Source organism: Stenella coeruleoalba (genome assembly GCF_951394435.1).
Source record: "Stenella coeruleoalba genome assembly, chromosome: 2".
In the NCBI taxonomy this organism is placed as follows: domain Eukaryota; kingdom Metazoa; phylum Chordata; class Mammalia; order Artiodactyla; family Delphinidae; genus Stenella; species Stenella coeruleoalba.
Window position 1 is genome coordinate 124,837,956 of NC_137147.1, and position 18,614 is coordinate 124,856,569.

Here is an 18,614-nt window from a genome sequence, read left to right on the forward strand (position 1 = left end):
AAAATCTAGGAATAATAATTGCTGGAAAGGGTGTGGGGAAAAGGGAACCCTCCTGCTTGTTGGTGGGAATGTAAATTGATACAACCACTATGGAGAACAGTATAGAGGTTCCTTAAAAGAATAAAAATAGAACTACCATATGACCCAGCAATCCCACTACTGGGCATGTACCCTAAGAAAAACATAATTCAAAAAGACAGATGTGCTACAATGTTCATTGCAGCACTATTTACAATAGCCAGGATATAGAAACAACCTAAATGTCCATTGACAGATGAATGGATAAAGATGTGGCACATATATACAATGGAATATTACTCAGCCATAAAAAGAAATGAAATTGAGTTCGTAGTGAGGTGGATGTACCTAGAGTCTGTCATACAGAGTGAAGTAAGAAAGGTAAAAACAATTACCACAGGCTAATGCATATATATGGAATCTAAGAAAGAAAAACAAAAAAGGTACTGATGAACTTAGTGGCAGGGCAGGAATAAAGACATAGATGTAGAGAATGGACTTGAGGACACAGGGTGGGGAAGGGGAACCTGGGGTGAAGTGAGAGTAGCATCCACATATATACACTACCAAATGTAAAATAGCTAGCTAGTGGGATGCAGCAGCATAGCACTGGGAGATCAGTTCGGTACTTTGTGACAACCTAGAGGGGTGGGATAGGGAGGGTGCGAGGGAGATTCAAGAGGGAGGGATATGGGGATATATGTATTCCCTTTGTTGTACAACAGAAACTAACACAGCACTGTGAAGCAATTATACTCCAATAAAGATGTATTAAACAAAACAAAAAAAAACCCAAAAAACACAGAACCAGCTTTTAGTTTCATTGATCTTTTCTACTGTTTTCTTCATTTTTATTTCATTTATTTTTATTTATTTATTTTTTGCGGTACACGGGCCTCTCACTGTTGTGGCCTCTCCCGTTGTGGAGCACAGGCTCCGGACGCGCAGGCTCAGCGGCCATGGCTCACGGGCCCAGCCGCTCCACGGCATGTGGGATCTTCCCGGACCGGGGCACGAACCCGTGTCCCCTGCATCAGCAGGGGAACTCTCAACCACTGCGCCACCAGGGAAGCCCATCTATTTCTACTCTGATCTTTATGCTTTCTTTCCTTCTACTAACTTAGGGTTTTGTTTGTTCTTTCTCTAGTTGCTTGAGGTATAAGGTTATTTGTGATTTTTCTTGTTTCCTGAGGTAAGATTTTATTGCTATAAACTTCCCTCTTAGAACTGCTTTTGCCGCATCCCATAGGTTTTGGATTGTTGTGCTTTCATTTTCATGTCTCTAGGTATTTTTTGATTTCCTCTGATTTCTTCAGTGATCCATTGGTTGTTTAGGCTCCATGTGTTTGTGTTTTTTATAGTTTTTTTCTTGTAGCTGATTTCTAACCTCACAGCATTGTGGTTGGAAAAGATGCTTGATATGATTTCAATTTTCTTAAATTTACTGAGGCTCACTTTGTGCCCAGCATGTGGTCAATCCTGGAGAATGTTCCATGTGCACTTGAGAAGAATGTGTATTCTGCTGCTTTTGGATGGAATGCTCTATAAATATCAATTAAGTCTATCTGGTCTAATGTGTCATTTAAGGCCTGTGTTTCCTTATTGACCTTCTGTCTGGATGATCTGTCCATTGATGAAAGTGGGGTGTTGAAAGTCCCCACTATTATTTTGTTACTGTCCATTTCTCCCTTTATGGCTGTTAGTATTTGCCTTATATATTGGGGTCCTCTTATGTTGGATGCATATATATTTACAATTGATATATCTTCTTCTTGGTTTGACTCTTTGATCATTATGTAGCATCCTTCCTTACTTCTTTTAACAGTCTATTTTAAAGTCTATTTTGTTGGGACTTCCCTGGTGGTGCAGTGGTTCAGGATCCAGGGGACATGGGTCAAGCCCTGGTCTGGGAGGATCCCACATGCCATGGAGCAACTAAGCCCATGCACCACAACTACTGAGCCTGTGCTCTGGAGCCCATGAGCCACAACTACTGAAGCCCGCGTGCCTGGAGTCTGTGCTCCACAACGGGAGACGGCATCATAATGAGAGGCCCACACACCGCAACAAAGAGTAGCCCCTGCTCTCCACGACTAGGGAAAGCCTGCGCACAGCAACAAAGACCCAACACAGCCAAAAATTAAAAAATAAATAAATTTAAACATTTATTTAAAAAAATAAAGTCTATTTTATCTGATATGATATGGCCACTCCAGCTTTCTCTTGGTTTCCATTTGCATGGAATACCTTTTTCCATCCCCTCACTTTGTATGTGTCCCTCGATCTGAAGTGTGTCTCTTGTAGATAGCATATATATGGGTCTTATTTTTGTATCCATTCAGCCAGTCTGTGTCTTTTGGCTGGAGCCCTTAATCCATTTACATTTAAAGTAGTTATCAATAAGTATGTTCCTATTTTCATTTTCTTGTTTTGGATTTGGTTTTGTAGGTCTTTTATCTTCCTTTCCTCTTTTGTTCTATTCTCTTGTGATTTGATGACTAACTTTGGTGTTGTGTTTGGATTCTTGTGTGTGTGTGTGTGTGTGTGTATCTATTGTAGTTTTTTGGTTTGCAGTTACCATGAGGGTTTGATATAGCAGTCTATATATAAACAAGATTGTTTTAAGTTACTGGTCTTTTAATTTCAAGCACATTTCCAATATCCTGCATTTGTGCTCTCCTCTTCTCACAATTGCTGGTTTTGATATTTATGTGCAGATGATTTCCTACATTTACTTTATGTTTGCCTTTACTTGTGAACTTTTCCATTTGTAATTTTGTTTCTAGTAGTGGCCTTTTCTTTTCCGCTTAGAGAAATTCCTTTAGCATTCGTTGCAAACCTGGTCTGGTGATGCTGAATTCTCTTAGCTTTTGCTTGTCTGTAAAGCTTTTGATTTTTCCATGGAATCTGAGAGCCTTGCTGGGTAGAGTTTTCTTGGTTGTAACTTCTTCCCTTTCATCTCTTTAAATATATCATGCCACTCCCTTCTGGCCTGCAGAGTTTCTGCTGAGAAATCAGCTGATAACCTTACGGGAGTTCCCTTGTATGTTAATTGTTGCTTTTCATATTTTTTTGTCTTTATTTTTTATCAACTTGATTACCATGTGTCTCAGCATGTTCCTCGTTGGGTTTATCTTACCTGGGACTCTCTGTGCTTCCTGGACTTGGGTAACCATATCCCTTCCAGTGTTAGGGAAGTTTTCAGCTATTATCTCTTCAAATATTTTCTCAGGTCCTTTCTCTCTCTCTTCTCCTACTGGGACCCCTAAAATGCAATAGTTGGTGTCTTTAACGTTGTCCCAGAGGTCTCTTAGACTGTCTTTCTTTTCATTCTTTTTTTCTTTTTTCTTTATTCTGTTCCATGGCAGTGATTTCCACTATTCTGTCTTCCAGGTCACTTATCCATTCTTAATGCCTCAGTTACTCTGCTATTGATTCCTTCTAGTGTAGTTTTTACTTCAGTTATTGTATTGTTCACCTGTTTGTTCTTTATTTCTTCTAGGTCTTTGTTGAACATTTCTTGTATCTTCTCAATCTGTGCCTCCAATTCTTCTTCCGAGACCTTGGATCATCTTCACTATCATTACTCTGAATTCTCTTTCTGGTAGATTGCCTGTCTCCACTTCATTTAGTTGTTCTTCTGGGGTTTTATCTTGTTCCTTCACCTGGGACATATTCCTCTGCCATCTCATCTTGTCTAAATTTCTGTGATTGTGGTTTCTGATCTACAGGCTTGCAATTCTACTTGATTCTGCTGTCTGCCCTCTGGTGGATGAGGCAGGCTGTCTAAGAGGGCTTGTGCAGGGTTCCTGGTGGGAGTGCCTGGTTCCTGCCCTATGGTGGGTGGAGCTGGGTCTTGTTCCTTTGGTGGACAGGGCTATGCTCAGAAAGACTTTAAGCAGTCTCCTGATGGATGGGGCTGTGCTCCCACCCTGTTGGTTGTTTGGCTTGAGGAGCCTGGAGACTGTTGGGTGGGGCTAGGTCTTGTGGGGGTGAATGGCAGCCTCCTGGAGGATTCACACCAATGAGTTCTCACCAGAGCTGCCACTGACCATGTCTTTGTCTCCACAGCCACAGCCGCTCCCTACCTCTGCTGGAGACCCTCCAATACTATCAGGTAGGTCTAGCCCAGTCTCTTAAGCAGTCACTGCTTTTTTCCCTAGGTCCGGGTGTGCACTAAACCTTGTGTGTGCCCTCCAAGAGTGGAGTTTGTTTCCCCCAGTCCTATGGAATTCCTGAGATCACACCCCACTGGCCTTCAAAAGTCAGACTCTCTGGGGTTCCTCCTCCCATTGCCAGACCCCCAAGTTAGTGGGGTTCAGGACTTTCACTCCTGTGGGAGAACTTCTGTATTCTAATTATTTTCCAACTTGTGGGTTGTTCACCTGGTGGGTATGGGATTTGATTTTATTGCGACTGTGCCCCTCCTACCATCTCGTTGTGGCTGCTTCTTTGTCTTTGAGTATAGGGTATCTTTTTTTGGTAGGTTCCAGCATCTTTTTTTGTTGATGGTTGTTCAGCAGTTAGTTGTGATTTCAGTGTTAAGAAGGGGTGAGCTCACGTCTTTCTACTCTGCCATGCTTTGCTATCTCCAGTCATTTATTTTTGTAACTGTGTGATGCTCATCTTCCCCCCCCCCCCGCCCACTGTGGATGCATCGCATGGTCCACGAGGGCAGGGCACGTGTCTGCACTGTTTACAGCATCTTCTTCATCACCAGACTGACTCTGAGTTTTCAGTTTCCCAGAGCACAGCATCATTTTCTATCTAAGTTCTTTTGAGATACAGTATTTGAATTGGGGTACAATATGCTGACATTTTACTTCAAGCTGCATATACCAATATGCCTAATCACGACATCATACATTTGTGGTTTCTCCAATGCCACTCACATCGAGTGGCATTACAGTGATGCTTACACCTTTTTGCCTTTTCTAACTCCTTTTGTAACTTTCTTTAACTTCAGCATTTAGAGGTCAGGAAGATCAGGAAAAGCAGCAAGAGACTGATCAGAAAGGCAGGAGAAAACCAGACAAGTGCAGAGTCCCAGAAGTCAAGAGAATAGTGTTTTTCAAGGAGTGCTTAATTACTGCAAATGATGAGTGCCAAGAATCATCAGACACATCAACTTAAGAAGAACTTTTGTGGAACATATAACAGCAAATGGAAGAAGAGAAATTGGAGAGAGAATACAGGAACTTGTTCAAGAAGACTAGGAGCCCTGGGCAGGGTACGCACAGGAGAGAGGTGTGGGCTGTCTTGGGAGTAAAGACCCAGAGAGTGTGGTGTTATGGAAGGCAAGAGAAGGGAGTGCTGCAAGGAGGGTCAAGTGCTGGCAGGTCAAATAAGACAAGACCAAAAACTCCACTGGGACATGAAAGAGAATGATCCAGGAATAGCATCTTTAGCATTAAGCAGCATTAATCTGTTCCTGATGAGTGGAGACAACTCAAAGCTCACTCTAGAGCACCAGAGGGAACCAGGGCTTTGGGTATGTGATATGGCTTTGTTCTTATGAGAAAGACTTGATGGCATGGTGGAGAGAAGGAAGCGAGGGAAGAGTGGTCCTTGAGAAGGAGGGAATAGTTCCTTTCTCCTCCTGCAGAGGCAGGTGCATTTGGCCAAGGACACAATGCTAGCCACCAGAAAGTTTCAGCTGAAGGTCTGTGCATATTTTGCCCCACATTTACTAATGTTGCTCCGTGACCAGGGTAGACTGGGTAACGCATTCATCATTTAAGCCTTAATAGATCTCAAGTGTCTACTGCATCAGTTTCAAGCTGCTGGCAGTCTATACTGGGTTCATGCTGTGATCTCAGCTGCAGCCCCTCCATTGAGGCATAAGGCAGTGTTCTGCCGGTCTGACACGGCTCTGACCCATCCCTTCTTCCCCATGGGCCTCACGTTCTGGCCCCACTTCCTCATTCTTTCAATATCAGCACAGGACCTATCTCTTCTGGCAAGAGATATTTCCTACCTCTTCTGGTCCACCCTTCTGAAATGCTTACTGCCCTAGACTTGTAGCACACAATTTTCACCCAAGTATTCACTATTCCACATGATAACTGTTTCATTAGCCAGATCAAGCTCCCATCTTGGTTATCTATGGCCCTTGGCTATTAGGAACACAAGGACAAAGTAGACTATAGTGATCAGCGCCTTGGACCAGGTGACCCTCTAAGCTTCAGTTTCTGAAAACCAAGGTTAACTAGAAGTACCTACCTCACAGGATTGTAGTGAGGATTAACTATAAATGTATGTGCCTGGCACACAGCAAGTGCTCTTCAAATGCTAACTATTACACAAATTAGTTTCCTTCTCCCCTTTATTATCTCCCAATCAATTCTCCACATTGCACCACCCCCTCCACCACCACCTCATGGTGCCAGATGCAAGGTGGGTACACAGAAGTCATTGTTTCTTCCTATGTGTCCCTGACTTGATAATTCCTAAATTTATGGGAACAAAATGAGGTTTGAGGGAAAAGTCACAGCTAATAGTGTACTGAACCATGCCCTTCTACTTCTAAAATGAATAGTTGAGAGCTGCTTAACACAAGTTTTCAGCTACAGAAAATACATTAAAGGAAGAATTCTTTAAAAGTTCCTTTAAAACCTACAGGAATCTCTCTATATGTAAATAACAAACATGGGTGGAATATTTTAACCTAAGTCTAAAACTTCCCATGTTGTGAGTCTTCCATGCTGGTGGAAAGCCAATCTGGGTAAAAACTGGTAACTCAGATAAAGGTTCAAGGGCTTTCCTAAACCTCAGGAGACCCACCCTGGTTTTCAATGACCCTCTCTTCTGCCAGGAACTCCCACATTCCTCCACTCAAAATTTCACTCAAATGTCTCCAGACTCAAATACTTGATTTTGACTACTCCGCCCATTTGTTTGCAATCACACTGTTTTCAAAATCCTGTTTTCACTCCCTCCAGCCCTCCCCAGGAGATTTTAAGCCCCCTAAGACCAAACTATATTTTTCCTTTATATATGTCAAGAGACAACTACAGAATATTTCACATACTCAACATATGTTGATTAATTTATATGAGACATTTCTGGAATACTTTCCCAGCTAATCATCACTATTCTGCAGGTTAATTTTGTTCCTTCTTAAAATCTTGATGTGAAGCAGGGATCAGCAAACTATAGCAGGCAGGACAAATCCAACCATGAGCTAAGAATTTTTAAATGTTTTTAACAATCCTTTAAAAATGTAAAAATATAAAGACTATGCAGCTGCAAAGTCTAAAATATTTACTATCAGGCCCTTTATAGCATACTTGACCAAAGTTCTAGACAAGTACATAAGAAATGAGTGCAAGAGGGATGACCCAAAGGGCTCCCAGAAACCTCATTGGCCCCGAGGTACCTCTAGGCAAGATGTTTCTTTATCCTCTTAATTCAGAAACAACTCCAAGTGCCTGATTTTGTGGATAAGCCCCAAGGAGCCTGCCAACTCTGAAAATCACTACAGCTATCTTCCACTTGCCATGCTCATTGCAGGTGAGGAATAATGAGAAGGGAAAATAATATTAGTGGGAGGTTATGAATAATAAAAAGCTGTGTAATATTAGATAGACAAATTCAAGTTCATAATGAAATTTCCTTAAATTTGATAAAGATGCTGAAAATGTTCCTTGCAAATTTTTTTTATACTTAGTTTCTTTTTTTTTTTTTTTTAACAAAGCTCTGTACATAAAAATAAATATACAGAAACAACCCCATCAACTCTCTGCATCAGTAATCCTCGCTGGTGGGCTCACCATTTACAAGGAAGACATCATTCAACGCAACCTGTCACAGAGACTGTCCTACCAGCAAGGACCTGTTAACTTGAAGGATCATTGCCAGGTCTCTTTTATCAAGATCGCCAATCACTTGGAGGCCTTTAGCTATCAACTAGCAATGACCCATGAAATCAGTGAACACAGTCACTGGCTTCAGTGCAGTGTGACCAACTGCAACTACTGCCTAGTGGCCACGTCCATGCTCTATATGCTGCCTTCAACCCTGAAGACACAGATGCAGTTAAGAACAGAAAGAAAGCCCCCTCCCCCTGGGTAGTCACTGTGAAAAGCGTGCATAAGGCAATTGAGTCGAGGGTTAAGGATTCATCTTGCTAGTGTCAAAAGCAACACTAACAAGATTCTTAGCCTCATCCACCAGACGATGGACCTCTGCGTCCAGGTCTCCAGGAGCAGGCTCCACCTCCTTCACCAGACAAAGGGTTGTAACCTGTGACAAGAGAAAAGCAGAACAGTGCTGGAAATGTTCTGTATCAAACATAAAATTGTGAGCCTGACATGCAAAGCACTGCAAAGATATGGATTCTATTCTCACAAACATTTTCATACAACTTTCAGCTACCATATGACAAAAAAAATTTACATGGTCACTGCAGTTTGAACTAACTTTCTGGTGGGAATAAAACAAGCCATTCAGTTTCTCTGTTTTAACTCTCCAAACACGAAAAACTACCCAAAACACACAAAAAAATTTGCCCAAAAAACCTCTCAAGATGGCTAGATTTAAGTATATAAAGGCTTCTAACTGCAGTGCTTAATATAATGTATACATTCAAATAAGAACTGCTCAACCTACAGAAAATAAATTTAAAAAACCAAAATCAAAAAGAATGGAACTCGTTACTTCCACTAGTCAGAACTGGGTAATCCACATGCCCCAGTCCCCAACCCCATCCCTGCCCACTCATTAGCTTCCTAAAGTTAATGGACATTTGGCAACCAGGTTGACTGATCAGGCTTTAGAGCCAGCAAGACCTTAAATGAGGTGGTTTTGCTCCTTACTTACTACAGAATCTTTGGTCACTAACTCCCTGTGTCTCAGTTTCCTTATTTGTAAAGCCAGGCCAGTCAAAGCCCCTAGCTCTGGATGCATTCCATTTTCTACAATTCCCTCCTAAATACCACCACTCTTTGCTCTGAAAAATAGTCTTGGAAGACTATTCCTTGCTTGGAGCAAGAAAAAGATTCAAAAAAGCATTTCCTTTTCAGACACACCACTTCCCTACAGCAAGCCAGCTTTGGGTGTTGTCAGAGCCCAGCCCAACTTGTGTCCAGTCTGCACAGAGCCCAGGTTCCAGACTCCTGACAGTCCTCCAATAGGCCAGCCAGGCTTCCACACCTCTGCCTCTGCAGCACCTCCCCACAGAAAACCCCTCTCCCGGACGGAGGATAGTCTTTGGCCTAAAACTGGTTCCTACATAAAGTATTTTAATGCCTTTGCCCTCCCCTCTCTCAGGATTAACAGAGAACTCCTGGCAGATCACAAAGGTTACTCATTTTCATTTGTGTGGGAGTCCTGTCTTCCCAAAAGGACGTGAAAGTCCTTAAGGATGGGGTAAGGACAGACTGCTATGGTTAGAGGGCTCAAGGATGTTGCATGCAGAAGCTCTCTGAATGAACATCTGTCCATGCCTCCTTGAGAAAGTTATTTGTAAGAAACAAGGTGGCCCTGGCTGGAAAGACCAAAACCCCTGTGTCCTAGCCCCTTGACAAACTTACCTGCAATACTATTCCTCGCCCCAGTTACCACTCCCTTTATAGGACTGTGTGGGAATACTAAATTACGGTGAGAATACTAAAATACAAGTGCAACCATCCAATTATTTCCTGAGGGCCTCGAGTGACCTCCTTTTTCAACTGCCAATCAAATGCTGACTTTGTGAGGCCAAGGAGGTTATAGGCCTCCTGGAAACAGGACTTGAGCCCACATCCTTGCCCAAGGCCCACAGGGCTCAGCACGTTGGTGACTTCCAGCCATTGAGGGCTGCTTTGCATCTGATTCTTTTATTTAATCTTCATAACCCTAAACTTAGGAATTAGTCTCAATTTACGGACAATGAAACAAGGAAAAAGAATCTTGTTTTTAAAGGTAAATGTATCCTGTAATTGTTCAGAATGCTTTGATGTTTGGTACTTACCTCCTCGCCGCAAGGGCTTTCTGTCAGATTTTCGTTTTGGGATGACTGATGAAGTAGAAGGCGCAGGACTGTCTTCTTCCTGTTTGAACATACACAGGCTTAAGAATCTAGTTAAAAACATTCTACTCCAGGGACTTCCCTGGTGGCACAGTGGTTAAGAATCCACCTGCCAATGAAGGGGACATGGGTTTGAGCCCTGGTCCGGGAAGATCCCACATGCTGTGAAGCAACAAAGCCCACGAGCTACAACTACTGAGCCCACATGCCACAACTACTGAAACTCATGCACCTAGAGCCCGTGCTCCACAACAAGAGAAGCCACTGCAATGAGAAGCCCGCGCACCGCAACAAAGAGTAGCCCCAGCTTGCCGCAACTAGAGAAAGCCCGTGCACAGCAACAAAGACCCAATGAAGGCTACATCACCTGAGACTTTCTTGTATTTCCTTTGTAACTTTTTCCTTCTCGCATGCTATCCCACATTTCAATCTTCTGTCTCCTTTTCTCTTCTTCAAGCTGAGAAGAATCACACGTTGTACAGTATGAATTCATAAGCTACCATCTTTCTCAAAGAAAATGTAATTTTGATAACTTTTAATCTAAATGTCCTTCAAAACACACCTTCACCTGCACTTTCTTCAGTTAATAGAACAGTTGTCATCTAGTGGTGTGAGTTTAACTCACCAACAGAACCTTTTGTTTTTGTATACTATTAAAGAAAGCAAAAAGTGTCACAGAGAAAAGAATACCGACTCTTGTTCTAAACTGGACATTTTTGGTAATGGAGAATAACGCTGACCTGGAAAGGGTGAATGTGGCTGGCAGGCCTGCTTTGTTGCTACCTGGTTGCGTCACCTGAGGAAACTCACTTAACCCCTCTACTTCAAAGGCTATGAGGATCCAATGAGAGCAGATTTGAAAGTTCTTTGAAAGTCAAATACTATGGGAGCATAAAGGAAAACTAATCTCAGCAGAAAACTATGTCCAACAATGAGCACCTGAGAAAGCTTATACAGTAATTATGCAGTAAACAGGAGGGAAACACAGTGCCCTGGGTCTCTGACTCTGCTTCCTCCTCCTTGAAGAACAACTGGGTACTGCAACTTAAGTTCACACACAAGTCACTCTCTATTCCCAGTAGAATCCAGACCCAAACTTTAGTTCATTCTGGTTCCAATTAAACTGTGATATCACAAAGATATGTAAGAAGATGCCTTAGAAAGCACATATCCAGAAATTTCTCGATGGCTTTCAGGGTTCATCACTGCTAAATCCACATGTCTGTCCCTTCATGCTTCCACTGTCTGCAAGTACAGGAAGTCAAAGAGGAAACAGTCTCTTGATCTGAAGGTTGTTTTATGCTCATAGCTAACATGGAAAACACCAGAATGGAACATTGCTGATAAATCCTGAGACCAAATAAGACAGCTGACTGAACTGTGAGTCAGGCAGATTCTGTTTGTTAAGTTTGTTAAATACACAGAACCACAACTTTAAAACTGAACATAGGCTTCTATCTTCTCTCCAATTTTAGGAGGCGCACACTACAATTTTTAAAAATAATCTTTAAAAAATTTTTTTTCAGCTACATCAACAAATTGGATAAATGATCAGGCTGTTTTACTAATGCAAAAAACTCAGACCCTCAAGTCATTAATTTTGACATGTAGAAGGAATTCAACTTACTCTATGGCTCCAGAAACAAAACAAATGGTTGGAAATCAGCAAAGGAAAAAACTAAAATAAAACTGCTTAAAAATGGCATCTATGTATACTATGCTGCCATTTCTATGTAACAATGATACATGCATGTGTTTATATATGGATAAAATGTTTCTGGAAAAACACCTAGAAAGCTTAACATGGAATGCTTGAGCAGCAGTAGATAGGGGAGCAAGGAAGGCAGAGACTTAATTTTCATAGTACAGATTTTTGTATCATGAATTTGTTTTAATCTCATGTGGTTTAGAAAACTACATAAATAATAGGAATGTGCTAGTACATTTTAGGTGACTATTTAAGTGGAAGATGGGCAACCCACTGAACACTGAAGAAGGCTGCTGAGAAAGGTGACCAAGAAGGCCGAATGTGTGTAGTAGGTGTTGTCTTATTCTGTCCTTTCCCTCTGGGCTCCAACCAAGCTGTGGAGACCAGCCATGTACTGGATGACCATGCAGAACCAGCAGTGGCAGAAAGGTACTCCATATTGGAAACACCAGAGACACATGCAAGACCAGGAGGAAGACCAACTTCTCTGGCTTCCTTCAGAAGAGAAAAAAAGGGGCCCAGAAACATCTGCACTGAAACTAGAAAGCAGAGTCTACACTTAGTTGTTTCAGTTACAGAGAATGGGTCCAACCTGGTGGGTGACCTTACTCCTGTGAAGAGCAGCACAACCCACCTGGCTGCTCAGGTCACTTCAATAGCAGCCTTTGGTTCTTCCTCCCCCCGACCCCCCAAACCTTTTACCACCCCTACAACCAAACCATGTGTCTTTAAAAAAATCTTTCAAAACTCCATCTCCTGCTCTCCATCTTGACCCTGGGTTGAGCCCATCGCCACCCTCCCCTGGCTCTCCTTCAATCCACTGAAGAGCAGCCGCACCAAGCCAGGTCATGTGACATGCTCGGCTTGAGACCAACCATGGAGCAAGAGGCTGAATGTGTGTCTGGTGGTATGGCTCCTGTACACAGCAAACAGTTTTGCTGGGTGAAATGCTGCCGTGAGGGAACCACTTAAAAGTAAAAACATAAATACAAGACACCCTTCTTTAAGAGTATTTCCCCCTAAACAGTAAGAAATTGCACAAGGAAAACATGCTGAGCAATACTTAGCTAAGTGGAAATGATTCGGCCTGAAATAGTTATTCTTTGTATCCACCCTAATGCGCATGCACATGTGCACACACACTTTTACCCACTAAACCTCAAATATCATGTATTCAAACTAAAACCAGTTCATACCTGTCTTAGTTTCTCCTTATGCTTTTCAACTTGTGCATTTAATTCATCTTGCATTTTCAAACGAGCAGCTGCTAAAGCCTCCTGTCGTTTAACAACAATATCAGGTTCTAAAATGTCAGAAAGAAATTGGGATAAAGCACCTTGTGTAATATAAAATGGAAACTCTTGAGGTCTATATTATTAGAAGTGTACAGAAGTCAGGCAATGCAAGAATATACTTTTACATGAATAAGTCTATTCTTCTGCATATATTTTACTGCTTAAGGGGGGGGCGGGGCAGCGGACTATCCCATCGCCACAGTTCATAGCCCTTGTTAAATATCCAAAGCATCAGAAATCTCTGTTCAAAACAGATTTCTGGGCTCCCTGAGCAGTTCCAATTCAGAGAGTCTGGCATGGGCTCCGAGACTGAAATATAAGTGGTCTGACGGCCAGTGAGATTCCATTCCACAACCTGGATACCTCCTAACACCCAGTCTCTAGGTTGACCAGAATTCTAGAAGACAACCAAGGAAAGACAAAGTTTTCTGATCATTAGCCATCACCTAATTAGCCCAGGTCTACACCAGAAAGAGGTAAAGATAGTCAGGTATTTTATCCTTGTTTTTACAGGAAAAAAAAAAGAGAAAAATCCTTCCAGCTAGCATTAACAGAAATGACCACCCCAGGTATCTGTTTTTATCTGGTTTAGAAAACAAAGCAAATTATATAAATATACAATCAAGTTCTCTATTTTACTCAGACCACTGTGTTTAAGGAGCACTAAGGGGAAGTAGGCAGTGGTTTGACTAATTTTGTAAACAAGGAAACAAACTGGAACTTATATGTTCACATCAGTATCATCCAAAGGATATGCGATCATCATTACTTATAGATAGTTAGCACTGGAAACAGGTCACCTAACTGAATCCACGTAAAACGGGGGCCAAAGTAGCACAGGGGTGTGTCTGTGGTGACAGAGATGACTAGACCTTTATCTTTAAAAACAAAATTAGTTCCACTTTCTAGAAATGTGAATTGTGGTAACATTTGGAACTGTTGGATCATTCTTAGAATAAAATTATGTGTGGACTTTTTTAACCTAATTTTTCTAACAAAATTGTACAACACAAGGTAACACCTTTCACTGCACATACACTTCTTGCAATGCTTCATTACAACAAACTCCTCTTCTGAGATGCCCGTCCCATTATCTTATAAATCTACTCCTCAGTTGTCAGCAGGTCTCACAGAGCCAGAGATGGCTGTACCAGGTGACTTGTTCTCTAACACCAGTCATCCACTTCACAAAATCCTGCAACTTAAGCAAGATTTACTTTGTACTTTGTAGTTTTTGTTGGATATACAGCCAACAACCAAAAATGCTGAGATAATGGCAGGACCACAGGGTTTCATGGGAGAGGAGAGCGAAGGAATTTTCTAAGTCTTTCTACTAATAACTACATTTGTGTTATGTTTGCTTTCCTCCCCACCCTCAGTAACTGTGGTGGCTCAAATGACTGATGATTTGTATTTATTTAATTATACTGCTATTCTCAAGACACTTAACATTTATTTTAAATATGTCCTCAGAAACTCTAGCTTCTAACTAGTTAAAGCTACTGTTTTAGAGGGAATAAGTTTTTGAAACAGTCAGGTGTAATCCGATATCAGGTCTGATGAGTAAGTTGTGAAAATCAAAATGCGGTGGATGTGAATAACTAAGGCTGAGTTTGTCACTCACGATTGTTCTAGAGATTAATGAGACTTAGTAGACAGACCCATAAGTACGGAGCAGCTGTGAAGTCTTCACTTTAATCTCTCCTGTAAATGAAAAACCATGCAACACAATATGCAGTGAGTGCTCTACACACCATCAAGCGGGTTTTTCATCCCATCAAAAACTCTGAAATTAAAACAAAACAAAACAACACTATTGCAAATCACCAAAACCAATTTCCTAAGCATAAAACAGTTTTCTTCCCACACAGATCAGAAACGTATTTCTTACTCTTAACAACAGACTAACTTTTAAATACTAAAACAAGTAGGCGTAAAGCCACGTCTTCATTTGTTATCAGGCACTAACCCAGAGCAGCGGCAGCTCGATCCAGCTGCCTCTGCCTCAAGGCCCTCAGCCGGGTGAAGAGCTTCTGAAAGACCACGTAGAGAAGAATGCAGCTAAAGACGATGTACCAGCCATAGGTAGCCAGCAGGGAGCCCACTGAAAAGAAGAAAATAGTTTTCAAGAAACTAAAAATGATACTACCACTGGACTTTTCTATAACATTAAACAAAAGCAAAATAAGCGTAGCTCCTTGTCCTCAAAACCTTCACGGTGTAGCTGAAGACCTAAGTAGGCAGTTAAAATAACGAGTAGTACAACAATTCATGGATCACTGAGAAGGGACTTCTCAGCTACCTGGGGAATAGGAGGGGCAAGTCCGGAGGACGTGGGGCACGCCAGCTGGGTTTTGAGGGGTGAAGGGAAGTGTATCCGACTCAGGAGGGCATAGGCCTTTCAGATCCAGACTACATATAGAAAGGAGTGCCCATGGAGGGCTGATACAGCGCCGGATTTTGGGGGCGTGAGTGGGGGTACGGAGTCGAGGGGCTGAGGCTTGAAGGCACACGCCAAGGGCGGAGAGACCCCAGCAACCGCAAACACGGAAGACTTGCTTCGCATAAAGTAAAGAACTCGCGCAAAAAAGGGCCGACCGCAACGCCCGAGGAAGCACCGCTCTGGGAGGGCCTCCAAGCGCGCTTCGGGACCACCGCCCGGGCCTGCGTGCAGCGCCAACATCCGGCTCCCGGCCAGGTCCGGCCCGTAGGGCAGAGGAGAACGACTCACCGAACATGGCGGCGCGCCGAGGGTGGCGACGCAAACCCGCTGCCCTGCGACCCGCGCCGACTCACCCGTGACGTGAAGGAAGCGCAGCCCCTCGGTCTCTAGGGCTGGCCGCGTGGACAGCTGATCCCCGTCCCGCTCCACAGCCGCCATCGCCTAGCCCGGCCCGGCCAAACCCGGCCGCGTCAGCTCCAGCCTTAGTCTTCCGGCCGGCCCCTACGTACACGTGGCACGTCTGGGGCCGGCGTCCCGTCGTCCCGGCCAATCGCGTAGCGACCCGGCCCAGATGCTCGGCCTATCGCCGCGAGGGCGTGGCCGAAAGGGGGCGGGTGAGCGATCCGGGAAGGGCAGGGCTAGCCGTGGCCTGACTGGAGCCCTACCATCCGCTGCGCACTGCGTGGTCTAGCGGCTACCTGACTGACTTCCCAGCCGACTCCGTATCGAATGTTTACCTTTGCACTGATTGGACACCGAGGTCGCAGGAAGTTGGGGCCGCCGAGAAACAGGATTTGCGCCCTGGCTCTTGCTCCGGGCACATTGGGCAACAGAACTCGGCAGATTGGCGATTCCCAGCCGTTGCGGGTTGCAGCCAAGGTCTGCCCCACCAAGCCGTAAAGAGCCTTCCCCTGCCGCTGCCGGTGTTAACCTTTCAGGCTAAGAAAGTCCCCGCCGACCCCCGCGGTTCTCTCCTCCGGAATCAAAACCTCTTGGGAAAGAATTAGCATAACAATGGCTCCAACACGCATTGAATCTTACTGAGTATCACAAGACGTCACAGTTATTTATAATAATGTCCTGGCTATTTTCCCTGCCTGCAATGCCTTCCTCTACCCCCTTCCACTCCTCACCTGTCAACGCCTCTCTGAGCCCTACCTTAACCACCCTATTTGAAATTTGACCTTGAGGCATTTTTGGAGAAGGATTTAAAGTGAACGTACCCAGCTGTGTCTCAAAAGAAGGGTTGAGAATTAGGAAGAGAAATTAATGAGCAGGCGATGACTTCAGAGCGCACCGCCATCGCCACCGCCTTCACGAGCACCAACGCGAGGCTGAGGTACCACTGGGGCTTCCACCGCTGGTTGGCCTAGAAGTTCTTCAAAGGGATCAGCTCCTGGAACTGCACAACAACATCTTCAGCGGTGTGTCAGAAAGCAATAAAAGAGGAGATTCTTATAGAAGGACTTGCGTTCATGGGCCATGGCAAATAGAAGCCTCAAAGCTCTTCATCTTGAAAATGGGCTTCTCAAATCGGGATTGAGGACTCTGGATTTTAGCAATTAAGACTGAAGACCCATTGATTTGATGAATTTAGAAGGAGGAATTTTATTCCTCCACCACCACCACCACCAAGTTTCTGAAGATGATGAACTCTTTGCTTTGAGGTGGTTTCTCACTTGCCCTGGCATCTTGCAGGAACTCAGTGTGCTAAAAATGAACGACTTCTTGGGATTACAGTTGCAATACTTGGTCTGGGATCAGCTTAAAATATACCTTGTATGTAAATACTGATGAACTACTCAGGATGACTAGGGTTACCTGACCTCTCTGTTTATACTCTGGACAGTAGGTACACTGTACTGGAGTCACTGTTCATGGAAAGAGCTGGTTAGGACCTCTCTATCAGGGAGTGAATCCTCTGAAAAAGGATCTGGCACAACAGTTTCAGTCAATGCTTGAAGTGTCAACTAAAAAATTATTCACAACCTAGAAGCTGAGAATTATGTTTTATTTGGTGGAAAGTTTTTAGGACTTCAAGCCAGGGAGGCAGCATTTCAAGTAACCCTGAGGAGGCGTTTGCAACAAAGGGCAGGTAGTCAGAACATCAAAGATTACTGTTAACTAAAGAAAACCAGAAATCCCAAATGGAGTTTAGTGCTTTCCTATGTATGGGAAGATGCAAGAATCTGGGCTCACTGAAATCATTCTTTTGATATGCACCTAAGCTATCTGGGGCCAGTATCCAGTGTTTTCACATCCTGAGTTTCCTCAGGGCTCACCTTAGGGAGTGGCTGCAGTCTGATGGCTGCTAAATGACAGGTATTCTTTGTTTCCTTCCTGAGTTCCCTCAGGGGTCACCAGCTCACCTTCCTTGGTGGCCGCTTGGCTGCAATCACTGATGACTGTGACATCCTTTGTTTACTGATACTGCAGGCAATATTCCATTTATTAGGAGCTGTTTACTTTTATGTAGTAACTTAGTGGTTAAGATTGCTGGTGGCTTGGGTTAGCTAAGAAGACAGTCTTTAACAGACAGTTCCCTGCCTTAATAAGAGGTGTCAGATTAAGATGTGAAAGCTTCAAGAGTGTTCCAGTGAATATCATTTCTGAGTTCACAGTGTAGTTCAGGAATTAACTTGGAGTAGCTATAGAGGAAGATCCCACATTTCAAAGTTTGCTGTTGCTGGATTTCAAAATAAGTCAATGAGCCGTGAATGAATTAAGACAACCTGCATATCATAAAAATGTCAAAATGCTTCATCTGGTTAAATAGGAGAAAAGAGATTGCTTTATTTGCCTTTTTTACCCACCTTGCCTGTAATGTTTGTAATCATGAAGATGGAATAAATTTGTAACATTTAGTTTCTACCATATAAACAAAAATAGTGAACAATTCCTGTCACTCAGGACTTTGTGATATAAAATAGAAACCAGCACAACACTCATGAAAATAATGTACACTTTAAACATATACAAAGTATATTATTGTAAACTTCAATGTATGTGTGTGTATACATATGTATACATGTATAACGATGAGGAGTATATTCAACAGAAATTTAAGAAATTTTGAATGATTTCAGGACATGGATGTTTGGCTTTCATTTCAGTTCCTAGCACATTGCTGTTCTTGTGGTC

The 18,614-nt window shown here is 43.1% G+C and overlaps 1 protein-coding gene across 1 annotated transcript; it reads right to left on the reverse strand.

The window, feature by feature from the left end:
• Positions 1 to 537: 537 nt before the first annotated feature.
• SELENOS (selenoprotein S) lies at positions 538 to 16,798 on the reverse strand. The gene is made up of 6 exons (XM_079911994.1): positions 15,827 to 16,798; positions 15,000 to 15,134; positions 12,932 to 13,038; positions 10,395 to 10,484; positions 9,971 to 10,049; positions 538 to 8,262 (listed from the first exon to the last, which is right to left on the reverse strand). The coding sequence occupies exons 1-6, from the start codon at positions 15,909 to 15,911 to the stop codon at positions 8,183 to 8,185; spliced, it is 576 nt and encodes a 191-aa protein (XP_079768120.1). The 5' UTR covers positions 15,912 to 16,798; the 3' UTR covers positions 538 to 8,182.
• Between the last annotated feature and the right edge of the window lie 1,816 nt (positions 16,799 to 18,614).